This window comes from Lepidochelys olivacea, assembly GCF_965140295.1.
Source record: "Lepidochelys olivacea isolate rLepOli2 genome assembly, chromosome: 5".
Lineage (NCBI taxonomy): Eukaryota > Metazoa > Chordata > Testudines > Cheloniidae > Lepidochelys > Lepidochelys olivacea.
The window spans coordinates 30,294,888-30,315,456 of record NC_140415.1 but is presented as its reverse complement, the minus strand read 5'-3'; the positions used below and the strand labels follow the sequence as shown (position 1 = coordinate 30,315,456).

The window sequence follows — 20,569 nt, the reverse complement described above, 5'->3', positions numbered from 1 at the left end:
TCCCAGGATCACTGTAAGACCTGATTAATCTTCACAAACCATTTTGAGGTCCTCATATGTAAAATCTATAGAAATGCAAAAGTATTATAATATTTATGCTTCTTGAGGAAATACAAGGCAATGTATTGAAATTAGCTGGTGACATTTTCTATGTAGTGCAGCTTTCTGCTGATGGACTTTGTTGTTGGGGACACCTATTTGTTCCTCTTCTTGCTTTCAAGTGGGGAGCTGGCAGCCAATCAAGTGAAATTTTAGCTTCTCTATTCATTCTGCAGTTTGCAGGTGATCTGCCTTTGTATACAAATGTCTTATTTCTACAGCCCAGAAAACCAACAGCAGCTTTGGCTTTCTTCAGGCTCTTAAAGACTAAAGAGAGTATTTTTTTTAAATGAAAAGCACAGAGTACAGAAGAATATCCGATCCATTTTTTTCTACTATGTTACTCTCAATAAGATAGATAATTTAAGATAAATTCTTGCTAGTTTGCCATTATGCTTTGGATAAAACTCCACAGTTTACAAAAAAAATGCCACTATCTAGAGAGACAAGGTGGGTGAGGTAATATTTTTTATTGGGCCAACATCTGTTGGTGAAAGAGACAATCTTTCAAGCTACACAGAGCTGCTCTTCAGGTTCTTATATGGCACCTGTCAATTGCAGTATCTGATTGCTACCCAGCTTGCTTGCCAAATCGCTTAGCTACTTCTTAAAAATAGGTAATTGGCCACACTATAGTTCTCAAGCACAGTAGCCATGTTTAATGTTAAATTAATACTTTTGCTAGAAGTTGAGTAACTTTTCTTAAAGACTTTTGGATGCATGTCATCTGGTCCTGGAGATTTATTCCCATTTACCTTCAGGATTTCCATCTATTTGCTGGGATTTTCAGACTCTCTCTGAAAGTGCTCATCTTCATTACTTTTAAGGAGAACCTATAGATAAGTACAGTGTATTCCCCTAATAACCTGTGCTGAAGAACAATGCAAATCATTTAGCTTCTCTGCAAGCTCATACCCTTTGATCATCTGTTAGGCCATGTCTACACTACTGGCTAACTCAGCAGTGCTGCAATCGATGCAGTGGTGCCATTTTAGTGGGTCTGGTGAAGACATGCTAAATTGATGGGAGAGCACTTTCCCATTGATGTCTGTACTCCACCTCCCTGAGACATGCAAGCTATGTTGACAGAAGAGTGCTCTCTCGTCAACACATATTGGCGTAGACACTGCTGTAAGTCGACCTAAGTTAGGTAACTTACGCAACTGAACTAGCGTAACTTAGATCGACTTATAGTGTTAGTGTAGACCAACCCTTAGAGTGCACACTCACCACCAGAGTGCCCCCTTTTGCATCAGGGCACAACAGTGTAGGGTCATCATCTCCAGCACCCCTTCTGGGCACAATTCAGTCTTCTATCTGAGGAGCATCTAGTTCAGATCCCTTTCAGGATAACAAAAGCTCAAACTAATGTCCAAAGTCTCTCAACAAATCAGGCCTTCCTCAGGGCTCTGTCTTCCATCTCCATTTTCGGCTACTCTGGAATCTCCTCATCAGCTCTGGTACTGAGTACTGGACCCTCAGACTGAGTCTTTCTCAGGTGCTTGTTCTTGCTGCTGCTTGTGGTTTCTTCCTTCAGACTGAACTCTCCCCCTTTTATGCAGCTCAGGTGTCCATTAAGTTATCACCTCATGCCTCTCAGTCCTGCCCCTCTGATTGAGAAGAAACTAATTAGTGATGGCTCAGGTGCAATGCATGTAACTAACTGGCCATTAACCACTGTGACATTCCAGGATATAATCCAGACCATTGGCTGCATCATCCCTGCCCTCTAACTTGAGGTGACTTGCAACGCCTTACTGTTGTAACTTCCAACCTGGACTGCTCGCAACCAGCCACCAACATGCAAGCCACTTCCAGATGTGTTTATGTAACTGCAGCCTGCCAGCCAGTCACACCGTAGCTTTCACCAGCCGTGGTTATACCAACACACCCACAGTCCTGGACTTTCCCCCCAGAAGTGTATGTCCTGCCCTGTCCAGCTCTCTCCCAGACAGACCAGAAATATTAACTTTCTTATTCCTTTAAGGGAATACTGTACAACAACTTACCATGATAAATGAAGTTACCCAGACACTAACAATCATACCAGACTAGATGAAACAATAAGTTTTTAAAACTACAAAGAGACAGATTTTTAAGTGAGTACAAGTAATGAAGTATAAAAGTCAGACATGGTTTCAAGAAAAATAAAGATAAAACACTCTCTAGAGCTTAACTTAAACTATATTAGAGTCAAGCAAAATTTCCCCCACACTCTTCCAGAGAAATTACTGGCCAAACTCTTCAGGTCAGGACCCCACACAAGTCTAATTGATATTTCCTTTTTCTCCTTAGGTGCAGAGAATGCAATTGGGGAAGAAAGGGGAGGAGGCAGGTAGAAGGGGGGAAGAGACAGACGACGCTTTAGGATGTTTGTCCCTCCTTTTTATAGTTGCAGACTCCCTCCTGAAAAACATTTCCAGCTGAGAACTAGGAGACAAAGAATCTATGTGGAAGGATTTTCCCTGCTCTTTTTTTCTCCCACCTGTTTGAGCTTCCTTCATTTTCCCTTCCTACTTAATAACTCCGTTTATTATTTAAATGCAAATTAAGGCAAGCACACATTCCTTTGTTAGTACAGACCAGTTTGCCAACTTCTGCCTGGAACATGTGTTAATATCATACAGGGGAATCTTATAACTTCACATATGATGTTGCCACTCATTTTATCAGGTGTGATACAGGAGGACCAGGGAGCAATGTTAGAGTGTTAGAGGGGAAATATATAAACCCTAGGCTAATTAAGGCGTGGTTCCCTGTAGACTAGGGAGGGTTGTACAAGTTAATTGGAGCACCTGTTATCAATTAAGACCCTGTCAGGAACCTAATGAACCCTCCTGCTTGAGGCAATCAGAGGAAGAGGAGGAAGGAGAGAAGACTGGTGCTTGGAGGTGTGTTGTGAAGACCAGAGAATTGAAGTAAGGGAGACCCTGCCCCAGCAGGACAGGGAGACTCCCTCCCCCGCAGTGTCTAAGGACGGAGGGTAACGCCACCTATGGGGGATGAGGGTAAAAAACCCGCAGGAGTTGAGAGGGGCTGGGACTCAGAGTGAGGAGCAAACCCAGACCCCTCCCCCACTTCCCTCCTTTATCACCTTCCTGGGCCACTAGCGGGGCCCTTGGCACCCAAGAGCAGGGGCAAGGGGTGGTGTTGTAGCATCCCCCTTCTCCCCCCAAGAAAAGCACAGGACCCACCATATGAACATCGGCCATCTTGTACACAGGATATTACTGATCAGCAAGTTAGGAATTTTGAAATGACACCTCTCAAGGCACATTGTGTACAAAGATTACAATAGTCCATAGGTTATGAATAAGGGTGCGTTCCATCACACCCCTTTCCAGCCTGTGATGGGGTTTTGCCACACCACATCACTCCCATTTCATTTTACTGGTTTTCTGGAATTAGACTCATCTATAAGCTCATGACTCCCTCATCAGGGGTAATACTTATCTACCCATCTACCTCACAGAAGTGTTGCAAGGATGAACCAATTAGTGCTTTCCTTTGCTCACCAGCATCACTGCAGTCTTTCCTGGATTCAGCTTCAGCCTGCTGTTCTTCATCCATCCTTAGCTAAACTCAGCCAAGCCCTCAGCTAGCTGGGAGATGTGAAATGATGTAGGGTCGGCATGTCATTTGCATGTTGCTAGCATTTTAGTCCATAATCTCCCCTGCTGGCTTATAGATGCTGAGCAGGATGGGGAGAGGAATGGATACTGGTGGAACTCCAGTGGTGAGGGTTCTGGAGACGCACGTGTCCTTACACACTTCTCTGAAGCTTGAGAGGAATGATCAAAGCCATCTCGCAGTATGACCCTGCAGTGCCTCTGAGACAGAACGGCAGGATTCCCTAAGCAACCAAATCAAATGCCACCAGCACTCTCCCTGCTCCACACCCTGACCTGAAGCCTAATTAGAATCATAGAATCATAGAATATCAGGGTTGGAAGGGACCCCAGAAGGTCATCTAGTCCAACCCCCTGCTCAAAGCAGGACCAATTCCCAGTTAAATCATCCCAACCAGGGCTTTGTCAAGCCTGACCTTAAAAACCTCTAAGGAAGGAGATTCTACCACCTCCCTAGGTAACGCATTCCAGTGTTTCACCACCCTCTTAGTGAAAAAGTTTTTCCTAATATCCAATCTAAACCTCCCCCACTGCAACTTGAGACCATTACTCCTCGTTCTGTCATCTGCTACCATTGAGAACAGTCTAGAGCCATCCTCTTTGGAACCCCCTTTCAGGTAGTTGAAAGCAGCTATCAAATCCCCCCTCATTCTTCTCTTCTGCAGGCTAAACAATCCCAGCTCCCTCAGCCTCTCCTCATAACTCATGTCTTCCAGTCCCCTAATCATTTTTGTTGCCCTTCGCTGGACTCTCTCCAATTTATCCACATCCTTCTTGAAGTGTGGTGCCCAAAACTGGACACAGTACTCCAGATGAGGCCTCACCAATGTCGAATAGAGGGGAACGATCACGTCCCTCGATCTGCTCGCTATGCCCCTACTTATACATCCCAAAATGCCATTGGCCTTCTTGGCAACAAGGGCACACTGCTGACTCATATCCAGCTTCTCGTCCGCTGTCACCCCTAGGTCCTTTTCCGCAGAACTGCTGCCTAGCCATTCGGTCCCTAGTCTGTAGCTGTGCATTGGGTTCTTCCATCCTAAGTGCAGGACCCTGCACTAATCCTTATTGAACCTCATCAGATTTCTTTTGGCCCAATCCTCCAATTTGTCTAGGTCTTTCTGTATCCTATCCCTGCCCTCCAGCGTATCTACCACTCCTCCCAGTTTAGTATCATCCGCAAATTTGCTGAGAGTGCAATCCACACCATCCTCCAGATCATTTATGAAGATATTGAACAAAACCGGCCCCAGGACCGACCCTTGGGGCACTCCACTTGATACCGGCTGCCAACTAGATATGGAGCCATTGATCACTACCCGTTGAGCCCGACAATCTAGCCAGCTTTCTACCCACCTTGTAGTGCATTCATCCAGCCCATACTTCCTTAACTTGCTGACAAGAATACTGTGGGAGACCGTGTCAAAAGCGTTGCTAAAGTCAAGAAACAATACATCCACTGTTTTCCCTTCATCCACAGAACCAGTAATCTCATCATAAAAGGCGATTAGATTAGTCAGGCATGACCTTCCCTTGGTGAATCCATGCTGGCTGTTCCTGATCACTTTCCTCTCATGCAAGTGCTTCAGGATTGATTCTTTGAGGACCTGCTCCATGATTTTTCCAGGGACTGAAGTGAGGCTGACTGGCCTGTAGTTCCCAGGATCCTCCTCCTTCCCTTTTTTAAAGATTGGCACTACATTAGCCTTTTTCCAGTCATCCAGGACTTCCCCGGTTCGCCACGAGTTTTCAAAGATAATGGCCAATGGCTCTGCAATCACAGCCGCCAATTCCTTCAGCACTCTCGGATGCAACTCGTCCGGCCCCATGGACTTGTGCACGTCCAGCTTTTCTAAATAGTCCCAAACCACCTCTATCTCCACAGAGGGCTGGCCATCTCTTCCCCATTTTGTGATGCCCAGCGCAGCAGTCTGGGAGCTGACCTTGTTAGTGAAAACAGAGGCAAAAAAAGCATTGAGTACATTAGCTTTTTCCACATCCTCTGTCACTAGGTTGCCTCCCTCATTCATTAAGGGACCCACACATTCCTTGGCTTTCTTCTTTTTGCCAACATACCTGAAGAAACCCTTCTTGTTACTCTTGACATCTCTGGCTAGCTGCAGCTCCAGGTGCGATTTGGCCCTCCTGATAACATTCCTACATGCCCGAGCAATATTTTTATACTCTTCCCTGGTCATATGTCCAACCTTCCACTTCTTGTAAGCTTCTTTTTTATGTTTAAGATCCGCTAGGATTTCACCATTAAGCCAAGCTGGTTGCCTGCCATATTTACTATTCTTTCGACTCATTGGGATGGTTTGTCCCTGTAACCTCAACAGGGATTCCTTGAAATACAGCCAGCTCTCCTGGACTCCTTTCCCCTTCAAGTTCGTCCCCCAGGACGAAGGACTTCATGACAAGGACTTTAGAAGGACTTCATGACAAGGAAAATATCTCTGTGGTGATAGCTGTGATATTTCTACATTAGCTTGCTCAGGAATGGGATGTTGGATACTGGGTGCCAGCTGGCAAGGTAGGCTGTATCAAGTGATGATTTAAATGCTGGCTGGATAATGGCATGCTCTGGAGAGGATAGGGAGATTTCCTTCCTGTAAGGAGATATTGACTCCTCCCATTAGCAAGGTGTTCTAGAAGTTCTCGACTCTTTTTTTACTAGCTATGAAAGGCACGGGTCAGTGTTTCAGATGACTACTTGGTTTTCCTGCTGAGTTTTTAGGATTGCCTGTTGTGCAAATGGGCTTGATTCAGGAAGGGAAGAGTTATCAGAAAGGGAGTTATCAAGCCCACAAACACTGCATTACTCCTGGGGTTCTGAAAGGTTCCCCCAACATACAAGTGATTTTCCCTGCAGAGTGGGTTGACTGTTCTTCACAGCAGGAAATGCTGGGCTCTGGAGTTGAGCACAGGCTTCCCTGGTTAACAAAAAGAATCACAGTCAGAATAGATGAGGCAGTTACCCACAATACTAACTTAGCTGCACATGCATGTGCATTACAGGCTGCCTTAAGTGTAGTTTGGAGGATGAGTGAGTTAACGATTAAATGAACTTGGCTGAAAAGGTAGGTAACCTTTAGATGCCAGCAAATTTTCACTACTACCTTAGGTCATATACTTAATTTATAATATGTTGTGTACAAACATTTGACTTTGCCTTTTTAATATAAATGGCTTTCCTAAAACTCTAGCATACACAGGGCAATGCACAGTACTGCAAGAGGTTACACAGGTGTCTCTTCAGTAGCAGAAAACATCATAGAATCATACAAATGTAGAGCTGGAAGGGACCTTGAAGTCATCCAGTCCACCCCCCACATTTCCCTGCGTTGTGGCAGGACCAAGCAAATGTAGACCACCCCTGACAGGTTTGTACAACTTGTTTTTTTTAAACTTTCAGTGATGGGGACTCTACAACCTCCCTTGGAAGTCTGTTGCAGAGCTCAGCTACCCTTATAGTTGGAAAGGTTTTCCTAATATCTAACCTAAATCTCCCTTGCTGCAGATTAAATCTATCATATAATTCTATATTTATTTTAGATAACTTAATCACCTTACTCAAATCACAAACAAATTTCACCATAGTCCTGACAGAGCAATGCTTTTCAGTTTCAACATCTTCCCCATGTCATATCTGTTGTAGACTCATTCCAAAAAAGGTGCCAAGGACTTTTGGAATTGGTAATGGTGTTTCTTTTCCTCCTCACCTTTGCACTGCCCACTGACTGAACAAATGTTTGCTCAAAAGTTCCAGAAAATTATTTAACTCCAGGCAGAGACCAACCCAAGATAACGTTAGCCCAAAAGTTGTGAAAATATATAGATGGATGAAAACAAGTGGTTTGAATGGCAAGCTATGTAACAATAATCATAGTGATCGCTACCGCTCCCATTAAATTATGAATATTAATATATGCTATTTAATAATTACCTGTAACCAGCTTCTTTAGCACTTGCAATGCCATGTTAAATGATATGTTTTGCAGCCAGTATTCCAATGCCTAGTTTTTCAATGGTGAAATGACAATACATCAGTTCAAAAGATGTAATGAAACTGAGCATCATGATAATTTGTATATTCATATGAAAATGTTTCAGACTGGAATTTGTTGAATGCTAGAATAGTTCTGTCTCTTGCAAAAGGTATAAGTGACAGCCACTAAGTGCCTTTCAAGACAAACACCATTCACAGCATTTAGAGCAGCATGTGCCAGCAGAACACGTTATTATTGTAGTTGCTTTGTCTCCTGAAAAGTGGAAAACGCAGGGTTAGGGCCATATATATTTTAATTTAAATAGAAATGAGCCCAAGTTTAAAATCCTTTATCCAAATACCCTAGAACTTTGGGGGAATTTGGGTTCTGTCTCTGAATTCTGTGGGGTCAGACCCATTTCTAAAATCAAGCTATTTTTTTTCCCCCTACAGAGTACAAGAATAGACCTAATACAGTATCACAAATACTGCACTACAATAAATCCTCCTGAATATATTTCAGAATGTTGATTGTTAGAGTTAGCCACAAAAAAGACAGGAGTCAGGATGGAATTCTGCCTTTTAATAATCAGCTGTACCTTTATCGTCTAGCCCTATATTCCATCAGTGAAGTCTTGGAAACTTTATGCGCACAAACTTTGTGAGAACAGGAGACCTAGAAGCTGACCTAGGTCTTCAACCCTTGATCTAGGGCTGAGAAGACCACATATGCACTCATATGAAAAAGTCCTACAGAACTTAATAGGAATAAAAGAGGTTCTACAGAAAATACAGATCTGTAGATATCGTTCAAGCTATAGGATTTTTGAACCATCATAATAAAAATTCTGTATTCAGGGATAAAATTATCTATTAAGTTATACGATGGTCAAGGTCTTCATTTTTAGTTTTTTTAAATTTTTCCAGGAAGTTTATTTCTCACACACACAAAAAACAGGTGCAAATTGATACAAAAATTAATGTTACAGTTTTCTGAGCAAATATTAGGGTTAATATTGGGGGAAGGGAGAACAGAAAAAAAAAAGCAACAAATAGAGAAAAATAAGAACTTCTGACCTGGCTCCCTGCTCTGGAAGGAGAGATGGCAGCTTGGTCAGAGCAGGGAGTTCCAGCACTTCTTTTTTTAAAGACTCAGCATTGAGAGAGGGGTGTGGGTGTCTGTGCGTCTGTGCTAATATGCTGCCGTACTTTAACAGAAAGCCTTGCATTTACACTTACAATAATTTATTAAGAAACATCTACTTAATATATGGGATTAACATAGTTGGTAACAATCTGTATTTTCACATACTTGAGTGGTCCAAAATTCAGGTAAAAAAAAATTGTAAAAATCAACAGCTGTAAAACCTTGGAATTTTTTGGTAAGAACTGAAATGGTTCATGAAACTCTAAAAAGATTACTTTTTTTAGGTGATGAAAAGTGCTATGTAAGAGCTCGGTGTTATTATTACTTAAATTTTATAGAGCTTTCTATAAAGGGCATAAAAAAGAGCAAGCTGTAACACAACACCTCTTGCCTCACTGCATTGCTGGGCCTGTTCATGTTCATGAACTAGGCAACACTAATCAGTGTCTCCCTGCACAGCAGAACTGCTATCTATTCCTACCCTATCCCTCTTTCTTTCTTGGGTTGTGCAGAGATTGGCAGTTACTACAGCCCTGGGCCAGGAGTAATCCTGTGCACTATGCAAGCAGGAGAGGAGAGATGAACCAGTCTGGTTCTCTTTTTAGGGGCAAAAAGGACCTCTCAATGTGGGGAGCCCCCTACCTCTGCCTCCTGTGGGTTCCTAGCCACCTTGGCATATAGTGGGGAGAAAGATATGCTTCTTCCTTGATAATTATTACCATTTGGGTTTGAGGGTTCCTGTATTTCAGGTGAGTGTTCTTCATCCTCTGCAACTGCAGCTAGGAGTTGGGAGGAGAAACCTTTAGGCCACTGAGGACGAAGAGCTCTCTCTCAATGCCACAAAGCATCTAGCAAGGTGGTGTCCAAGAGGATCATAGGACTTCCACATGCTCAGTAGCTGAGGCAGCTTTGAGCAGCATAGGGCCCTTCCATAGGAGATCTGCCTAAATACCATTAAAAATCTGTCCCTTAGTCTTTGTGTCAGTTCCCTATCTGTAAAATGGGGGATAATTGTTATTCTCAACCTCACAGAGGTGTTAGGAGGTAACTACATTAAAGACTACGAGGTGCTCAGCAGTAGTGGATTAGCCACTGGGCCAATGAGGCTTGTGCCCAGGGGCTCCGGCCAATTGGGGGCCCCCCAGAAAAATGGACGCCCATGCAGTGCTCCTGCTGGGGAGCAGAGTTGGGGCGTTGGGGCATGCCCTGCTCTGCCCATCCCGTGCTCCTGCCAGGGAGCGGGGTTGGGGTGCAGGGGCTTGCCCCACTCTACCCACCCAGCACCCCCACACCCCGACCCCCTACCCGGCAGGACCATGGAAGGGGGACTGCAGGTGGAAGGGGTGGGGAGGGCCCCCCACTTCCTGTGACCCAGGGCCCCACAAAACTGTAATCTGCCTCTGGTGCTCAGGTACCATAATGATGGGGACCATTCAAGGACCAGACAGATAAATGACCTGGTTTTTCAAATGTACTAACCACGCCACAATGACTTACATTGGAGTTCCTGGGTGCTCAGCACTTAATCAGGCTAGATACCTAATTATGGATATCTTTGAAATGAGAGCCCCCAAACTTAAAAGCTCACACAATACAGGTGAAATACATTTTCCGAGAGCAGGGTTCTCAAAGGAGAGATGACTTCATACAATGGACAAAATCTCTTAATAGGGTATACTGGTAAAATTAACACAAGCCTGTAGTATTTGGCACTTCTATAGTAGCACCCAAACAGACACTGGGATGCACTGAATTCTCTAATTTAGTTATTCTTTTGCCTGAATCACCAACCATTTCAAGTCAGCATTGGTTTGCTTAACTTCACAGCCATAGAACTCTGTTTGCAGAATCTGCCAAAACTAGGTGCAGCTACAGGAGAGAATAGTATTCAGCATTAAATCTAGTGAGCTCAGTAGCCTGGAAGGTGATGATCCAGATATTTGTTTATGTGGAGAGGACAAGATATTTCCCTTGTCTTTTCTGTACACTGGATTCTGCTGCAGTTGTCCACTACACACACAATTCTAGGAAGCAATAGAGTCTTACATTAACCGAGCTTTAATAGGAAGCGTAGAAAACTGGAATTTGGTTTGCAAGAAATGTTGACATTTCAAATTCTGATTTAGAACAAAACCAACTATCTTCAACATTTCAAGAAATAGAAATTCTGGGAAAAAAAAGTTTCAAAAGTTTTGTTTTGGAAAAAATATGAATTTTCTTTTCAAAACAATTGTTTTGATTTTTTTCATTTTTGTATGTTTTTGACATTATTTCATGATATGCCAGTAGTAGTAGTTCATAATTACCTGTCATATAACATGGGGTCAGAATAACAAATAATGAAATGGAATATTGTGATTATCAAATTATCTTTATATTGTATTTTTAAAATCACTCAGGGCAGATGCTACTTCAGATGTTTCAATCAGTGCTATTTTTAGATCAAAGTTTGTGTTTCAGTGAAACAGTCCCACACTGAAGAAAAGTTGGTAAGAACTCAATATATTAATTAGAGAAGTGGCTGTTTACAATATTTTCATGTTAGCCTGGAGTAATTTTTCTAGAATAATTAAAAGAGCTCCAATTAGTACATGGAGTTCTTACCTTCTTTTCTTGTTGAAAGAGTCAAGCTGTTTTATTACAACACAAAAGGGAGACACTTTGATCTAAAAAGTAAGATAAGACGTTTCCATCACTATTAAGTAGCCCGTAGCTACTTAAGAAATAAAACTAGAATAATGGCATTTATTTTACACCTTCAAAACACTGCCACTCCAAATACAACTGCTAAAATAATTTGTATAGTCAAAAAACTGTGTTATAACATCAGCTTTATTTTGTATGTTTTATCAACGAGCTCTTGGATTATATCCGTATCTCAAGTTAGAAGCTCCAGTTCTGCCAAACACATGTGATGAACTTTAAAGCATAAGTTTAAGTGCTTTGCTGAAGAGGGATAAGCTGTGTTTCAACAAAGCATTTAGCACATTAACCTAAAATCAAGTTTAGAGGGATTATGTGTTATCTATTAAAGTGCCAACTGCTATAATATCAAGGCTATGATTAATGTGTATGGCTCCCATTATAGTGAGATGGCCTTACTGTATCAGAGAGAATAAATATCAGCAAACCCTACTTGTACTACATAGTAAATTTCTCATATACAGATACACAATTCCATGTGAGTACAATAGAAGTTGTGTTTGTGTGCCTATTTTGTCCCTACTTTCTTGTCTGAAATACTCCTCTTATTTATTATAGCCTCACGCAGCGGTGTCCCTCTGTTTATGGTTTGTCAATGCTTGTCGTAAAATCATAAAAACTTCTAGAGCTAAATCATTCCGAGCTCAAACCTGGCAAAGAAAAGCCTCCGCTCACAGACACTTAATGTTTCTTGGGAGAAAACAATGTGTTATGTCCATTTATGTTATGGTCGTATAAGAAAATCGCTTAACAATGAGAAATACTGCTGATTCCTGTTTTATTTCAGTTTAATGTGGCTGCATTGTTTACACGAAGCTTTGCAAGCAATTTGTCTTTTCAGTAGACTGATATTTAATGCAGTGGCCGAAGTACCAAGAGCTGAAAGGTAGCTCAAGCAAATATACATTACTTATACATTTTGGCTGGGAGTTTGTCAGCTATGATGGGTCCATTCTGTGCAACTGCACACTGTAAAAACGGTTGCCAGTCTATTGCATGCTGTATAGTGGAATGCCTTTTAAGAATGACTCCATCAACACTACAAAAAACATTCCGTACTACACATCCATAATAGGGAAAGGGAAAGTGTACACCTTTCAATGCACATTCACGGCATGCACTGGAATTACTTTGTTGGAAATACGGAATCGTATGTTGTGAATTACTACTATACAAATATCATAATCATACAATGCCCATTAACATGCCCTCAGAACACAAAGTTGGTACAGTAAATTATAGATTTTTCTTTATTTATGAAAAAAGGCCCCAAGACAATAGACTTCAGAGTTTTGATCATTATTAAAGCTCTCAAAGAGAAGCTCAGTTCTAGATTTTAACGTTTTCCACGTGCCTAGGAATTGCAGGGTCGCCTATGTGAACAATGGTTGGTTGATTTCCATGTACTATACAGGTGGGACTTTCCAAAGTGCTCAGCAATGGCCTAACTCTGCTTCCATTACATGCAATGCAGTTAGACCAGTGTTGAACACTTTGGAAAATCCCATCCTTTGTGGTCTAATCCTGCAGATTTCCTAAAACACAGGAGCAGGGTCATGTATTTTATTTTATTTTATTTTTTTTTTTAACAAGTAGGCCCCAATGAAGAGGCTGGATCCAAATATCCAAAGGCCCCCAGACTTTGGGGTGTGTGTGTGTGTGGTGGGGCGGGGGGGGGGGGTTGGTAAAGACTACAGATCTATATGTGGACATATTCAAATATGGTTTTGTTTTGCTTTTGTTAATCATGAATGACTTTTTACACATGTTCAGGTTGAAAAATTAATATTACAAGGCAGCATAGCTGGAGTTATTACTGGATCAAAGTTTATTCTAGAATCTAAACAAAACAGGATGTGCCTGGCCTCTTTTCCACTGGGAAAAGATTGGTTTTGGAACCGCTCGAGCTGATGTGTTTGTTCCACTAGCTGGGACTGGTTCCCAGTCCTCTCTTCCTTTCCCTTATCTGAGGCATGGTGGCTTATTCAACAGCCTGCCATAGTTCAGCAGAAGTGAGCAGACAAAATCATTCTTGCCTTGTAAAAGCAGTTTGCAACCTGTGACTGCTGCAGTTTAAAATTACAGTTTATTTTTTTAGTAAATGTCTTTTGATGTTGCCAAGTACCTTAAAATATTTTGTTTTCATTATAAGTATTTAATACAAAGTTATTTTTAATTTATATTTCTAAAATATAAACCAAATTATATGTGTATTAAAGCTTACTGTCTTACTAGAGCCACAATTATTATCACACAATAAAAAATATAGTGAGGCAAGTGACCTGTTAGTAAATCATCACAGCCTCTTGCTCATTTGCCTCATTAGCTACAAATAAAGCTACAGAGTAAAATTTTCAAGAGCTCCTAAGTCCCATTTTCTAAAGTGATCTCAGGATGGGTTTTTAAAGGTAGGTAGGTGCCTCACTACCTTTAAAAAGCTGGCTCCAAAGCACCTAGGAGCCTAAATCCCATTTACTTTAAATCACACTTAGTGCCCAGATCCCCAAAGGTATTTAGGTGCCTAGCTCCCACTGAAGAGTTAGGTACCTATCCTAGGCCTAGGCTCCTGTGTGTCTTAGTTTTGAAAATGGGACCTAGGCACCTTTGAAAATTTTATCCATGGTGCCTCTACACTTGTTAGTAACTGAAACCTTGCTGTCCCACTACTATGACCCTTCTCTCTGCCATCCACCCCTCTTTATGTTCTATGCCTCCAATCACAGTGTGTCTTTATGACATCAGTTTTATAGGGCAGGCTCCTTTATTTAATGTTTGCACAGCAACTACCACTTTATATATTTTTGCATAAGGAAGATTGTATTTTGAGACACCCCAAACCATTCTCACTTGTGATTTTTCAATTTGAATTCAGGTCTCCCTGTGCCATTGATGGAGTAAGCACGTGAGGCAGGCTACTAACGGTAGCATAAGAAGTTTACAAGCCAGGCTTCTCACACTGAAAGGGGAGCTGGATAAACTGCACAGAGGCTCTGATCCAGCACCCACTGTAGTCAATGGAAAGGCTTCAATGAGAGGTGGACCAAGACCAGACAATGAATGGTTGGACCACGGTACAAGATCTGATCATGAATGCCTTGCAGTTCCTCAGTAGGGGTGCCAACTTTCTAATTGCAGAAAACCAAACACTCTTGCCCCGCCCCTACTCCACCCACTCCATCCCCCCTCTAGGGTTGCCAGGTGTCTGGTTTTCTACTGGAACACCCAGCTGAAAAGGAACCATGGCAGCTCTGGCATTAAAAGTCTGGATGACAGCACAGCAGAGCTGGCAGAATCCCTGCCCGGCTCTGTGCGGCTCCTGGGAAGCGGCCAGTATATCCGGCTCTTAGATAGAGCGGTGGCCAGGGAGGCTCCGTGTGTGGCCTCCGCCTGCAGCCGCCACCCTGAGTGCCGGCTCCGCAGCTCCCACTGTGAATTAATTTTAGGCTCCCTCACACATGGAACATGCCTTAATTGCCTACTCTGGTTCTGCTTCCCCCACCCTCTGTTTATTTGTCTCTAGATTGTAAAATCCTCAGCACAGGGACTATCCTTCTTGAGTACCTGGAATGTGCCTAGCAAGTAGCAGGCATTACAGTACATCTGAAATTAATTATTGTCTGTAGGTACAAAATCTCTCAGTTCACATGTTGCACCAATCCTGTGAGGTGCTGTGCCCCTGAAGCTCCTACTGACTTCAACAAGAGATAATGGTGCTTGCTATCTTATACCCCTTTTCCAGGACCACACATGAGTGAGGAGTCCGAGCCAGAGTCAAGCTGGGAGCCAGGGTTCAAGCCCTATTGCTTTGTGGTGTAGATGCAGCCCTCCTGGACTCGTGCACTGGGAGTCCACCAAAAGTATCCCACAATCCCATGGGCCACTTTCTTTGTCCTCTGGTCAAGTTTGGTGAACAGTTAAGATTTCCCACACTGCATCACAAAGGCTAGAGCAGCCACATTTTGGGGGGGCTCTAGGAAATCTGGATATGGATGGTTGAACTCGGGCCTGCATAAAGCAATGTAGACGTTGGGATGCAGGGTTCAATAATTCCTATGCCGGGGTTACACATGAGTGTAGTTTGTCAAGCCCTAGCTTAACAAACCCAGGGTCTGCTAACTCAATTTCTGATAGCCCTGGGCTTCTACTGCAGTATAGACATACGCATAGAAACAAGCTCTCATGGTCCCAAGACGTGGGCAGACCCCTCCTTGCACCTGTGTGGAGCCCCACTGATTTCAATGGGACTTCATGGGGATGGGCCTAAGGGTCCACCCTGTGGAGCAGATTGCAGGATCAGGGGGGAAATGGGTGCAATTCATTTACACAACATCTTGCTATCTTAATAAATGTTTGTTGGTTTTTAACAATCTCACCCACAAAAAGGCACCCGCTCACATTCACACACTCTTCCTTGTCTTGCAGTTTATGTTCCTCAGGCACTTTTGTATTTTGATAGCTTTATATTCTGAACACATTGTAACAGGATGTCATCATTTTGCAATGAATGACAACATATTTCAGACATTATACTTTACCATCACCTTTTGGCTGACACCTACAGATCAGCAGCAGTAGAATAGCAGAGTACAGTATCCTTCTGTTTGTTTTGCTTGTCATTCTGCCCAGCTCTACTGTAATTCAGAAGTGCTGGCATATATTTGACAAATGAAATGCATCCCTGGGAAGAAAGCCTGCCCAAGCTCTATGCATCACGTAAGCCCATTCTACCCCTCAAAACAGGACTTAAATTCTACTTATATTGTGCATATTTGATTACTTTAAGATGGCAAAGAGACGGACATTTTTACAAAAAGAAATGCATTTGCTCCTTAAGTGCTTTAATTCACAAAGCAGATTGAGGGAAGAATCTGTTTGATCAGCACATTCCACAATCTAAAATGAGCCCGTCTGATTTAGAATGCAGCACACAGATTTGCAGAAAAACTATTAATGCAGCTAGTCCACATCTCAACTGCCAGAAGAGCACAGAACCTTTTACATCCATAAACCAAGAGAGGGAGACATTAATCTGTTCCTGCACCCACTGTGTCTAAATGAGTGAGTTTTATGGCATTTCAAATGGCCACTTAATTACTCCATTGTGAAATCTAGACAATGGGGCCGGGGGATGGGGGGGGGAGGGAGGGAAGGGAAGTAAAATCTGGGACATTTTAACTTTTATTGTACAGTTCGGCCTTTAGAAAGGAATTACCAATACTCATTACATTGCTTAATAGTCCACCAATAAAAAAAAAAAAAATCACAAACTTAGGGTTTTGCCCAGACCAAGAAGCAGTTTGGAGATTTTGCTACTGTTACAACATGCAGCTGTACTAAGTGGCACTCAGAGGGACACAGGTTTTAGGACATTGTTTTATCCACCAAATTGCTTGTCACAAAGAGCCTTTTCTTTTGACTGTATCAAATGATGGAGCAGGACATAAAAAAAGAAACAAAGTGGTTCCAGCCCATTTTGAGTAGCAAAATAAACACATCAGTGACTATCAGACTGACCTACGTTTCTTACATATGCACCTTCATTTTCAAAGGATGTCTTGGGTAAGCAGACTCAATGGACTGTAGAAGTTTGATTCATGCAAACAGAAAATGGGGGAAAGCCCAGGAAATAACTTGCATCATCACTGAATGCTAAAAAATTAAATAGTTTTCAATAGCACCTGCATTCTTTGATAACAGATGCTATAGAAGGGTGAAATTTACTCTGTGCAAGAGGCCAGCCCACAGGCTAGGCACCACTTCAAGCCTTCATAACAGGTTTTAATAGAGACTTGTGCTCTCTACAAATAAGTGAATTTCACTTTAAAGTTGATAAGATACAGAACAGAAAAAAAACCCTTGATGTTATGCCTCCACCTTCATTATTTTACTAACTTCTATAGTATATACTGGCCATCGGGAAGTTTAGACTTGAAATTAGACGAAGGTTTCTAACCATCAGAGGAGTGAAATTCTGGAACAGCCTTCCAAAGAAAGCAGTGGGGGGCAAAAGATTAAACTCGGTAAGTTTATGGAGGAGATGGTATGATGGGATAACATGATGTTGGCAATTAATTGATCTTTAACTATTCATGGTAAATAGCCCAATGGCCTGTGATGGGATGTTAGATGGGGTGGGATCTGAGTTACTACAGAGAATTCTTTCCTGGGTATCTGGCTGGTGAATCTTGCCCACATGCTCAGGGTTCAGCTGATCGCCATATTTGGGGTCAGGAAGGAATTTTCCTCCAGGGCAGATTGGAAGAGGCCCTGGGGGGTTTTCACCTTCCTCTGTAGCATGGGGCACGGGTCACTTGCTGGAGGATTCTCTGCACCTTGAAGTCTTTAAACCACGATTTGAGGACTTCAATAGCTCAGACGCAGGTGAGAGGTTTATCATCGGAATGGGTGGGTGAGATTCTGTGGCCTGCGTCGTGCAGGAGGTCAGACTAGATGATCATAATGGTCCCTTCTGACCTTAGTATCTATGAGTCTATATCTATAGCCATTATCTATAGTAATGCTTTAAGTTACAAAAGAAGTTTTTCCTGCACACTACATTGATCACCCCTCCACCATTGGAGACAGTAGCACTGCTGCCTTCATTGCTGGCTGGCCTCAGACAACCTCATGTAAAGAATGCAGAACAGAGCAACCATACCTGAACAAAACGAGCAATGGAACTCCAAGCAGGATTAAAATCAACCAACCCCACGCGAAAGAAACATGAAAGCTTCCTGACCAGCAAGTGTCAGAAATATGCTCAGGAGAATTTTATAGTAGATCTACATGGCAGTAGGGTAATTATATTATCTTTGATTGCTACTGATCAGCTCAAATAAAAGTAAGGAATTACATGTTTTCCCATCCAAAAAACTTTGGTTCTTGTCTTAAGTCAAAAGCTTTACGGAAATGAACCATCTGAAAACTGATCTCTTTTGACATTTTTCGGGCTAGAAGGTCGGGGGCATTTCCTTAAGGAGCTGCCTGTCTTGCAGCTGTTCTTTAGCTCTGTCTCTGGAGGTCTGTTACAAATAGGCTTGGCAGAATTTTATTTTTTTAATACATTTGACAGCTAATGTTTGTTTTGAGTATTTTTCTATTTTTATCCATTTAAATGTTCACAGCTGTGGGAAGTTACGGGGGGTTTCAGACAATGGGGGGAGGAAGACAGTAATTATTGAATGACCGTAGACATTGAGATTTTAAAAGTTAAAGCTTTAACCTAACCATTAACACAAAATAAAGCGTCAGTAGCACGTCAAAATATACAAAGGAAACAGTCTTAACTCTACGAAGTGCTCAAGCAGCATTTCTTACTTTGCCTATTTGTAAATTTCTATTATTGATGGAAATATTTTGCCATCAATTTGAGTGTGTTTGATGAAATAGACATTTACCAACAAAAATCTAATCCTGCCATGCCTCGTTATAGAGTGGCAGGCACCTGTTAATTTTAAGTGAGCAAATATTTAGCTGTCGTAGACGACAGTCTACTGATCTGTCCAAAGGCACCAACAAGGCAGAACAGACATGGTAAAGCATGAACCCAGAGACAAACAACTCTATAGGTCTGATGCAAGATAAAACTCCCATGGAAGTCAAAGGGAATTTTTCCATTCTGAAGGAGTATGGGATCAGGCCCCAAAGGGCTTAATCTGTGGGGTCTTCATATTACCTCTGGATAGCACAAAAGCAGTGGGTTGTGAGAAGCAGCGGAGAAAACTCAGCAGGAGGGGTTACTCTTCTTTCCTCCCCACCTCCTGCCCCCTTAACCGCTAGCGTGCAACTTGGCACAGATCCATACACGTATAGGCAGTGGGATGGGTAGAGGAAGAATTGTGGGAGGCCAGAGGTATGGTCAGTGGATCTGTGAACTGAGTTGTTCCATTGGACCTAAAACCCCACATAGAGGGGGAGGGTCATATCCAGTGTTCCTCCTCATAGCCTATATAAAGGTCTACAGCCTGACTCGATGAGTGGTCTGGCCAGTTGATGTTAACAATAACAGTCCTGTATCCTCTTTCAGACCCTTTTACACTGATTTTACTCCATTCTCAGTAGTTTCCCCTACTGGAATTTCTTCTATGGCTTGCTCATATAGTGCCGGCTTTAGACTTGAGATCTGCATCATGAAAATGTTTCCTCCTTACTTCTAGCCATTTTAACACTAAGTGCATCAAGAAATTAAAAGAGCTCTTTTTGAAAAATGTATAATTCTTTTACAATCTCTGTACTAGAGAGGTACTTTCAGCACAGGGTGGAATTTCAAGAATCAGGATAAAGACTAAAAAAGCTCTGCTCTGATCTCAGACAAGTGGAGATTATTAAATCATTAAATCTTAAATCAGCAAACGAACATATCCCCAGGGAGCTTCAGGTAGTTTCCCAATCTGAGTTGCAAGCAGCACAATTTGCTTTAGACGGATTTGTAATTTTCTCTTTGCATGTGTAGATATCAAACAAACATTGATCCCACTTCCATCTCATCCAGTGCCGTGCACTGTTGGCTGCATGCTAAATTCACCACTCCTTTTGTGCTGTAACACTTTGTCTTAAACTTTCTATGGCTTTAAAGATAACAGCTACATCTTCTTTTTCAGAAAATCTGTAGTGCACACACTTTGCAGAGACCAAGGAACACAGACATCACCAACAATGGCCAAAAGATGTTTAAACTCAGTAACTCACCCTCGCTTGTAGAAAGAGAATCATTTGCATGAACCAGTGCCAGAATAAGCAACAGCTGCCGAAGATCCATACCTCTGGGTTCTGCAATCATAAAAGAGACAGTACAATCAGATTCTTTATGAGCTCCTCTCATTACATTTAAATGCAGTTTAATGTATCATCTAGTTTATTTAATTTCTGAATGGAGTTAAAGCAAAAGTTTATGACGGAAGCATGTTAGAATACATTTTATTGCCTCAAAGTCCTACATTATATTACTCTCTCTGACAGACAGTAAATACTACTTCCAGAGGACTGCTTGTTTAATAAATTCTG

The 20,569-nt window shown here is 42.1% G+C and overlaps 1 protein-coding gene across 3 annotated transcripts in view; it reads right to left on the bottom strand.

Moving 5' to 3' along the window:
- GHR (growth hormone receptor) overlaps positions 1-20,569 on the bottom strand; it is a 209,302-nt gene that overhangs the window by 91,842 nt on the left and 96,891 nt on the right. For 2 of the 3 annotated variants that reach the window (XM_084629150.1, XM_084629148.1), the window contains exon 2: positions 20,255-20,335. In XM_084629150.1, the coding sequence (XP_084485276.1) occupies positions 20,255-20,324 (70 nt within the window). In that variant the 5' untranslated portion in view covers positions 20,325-20,335. Of the gene's footprint in view, positions 1-20,254; positions 20,339-20,569 lie in introns of those variants that run through there. The other variant, XM_084629151.1, reaches the window with a different exon arrangement.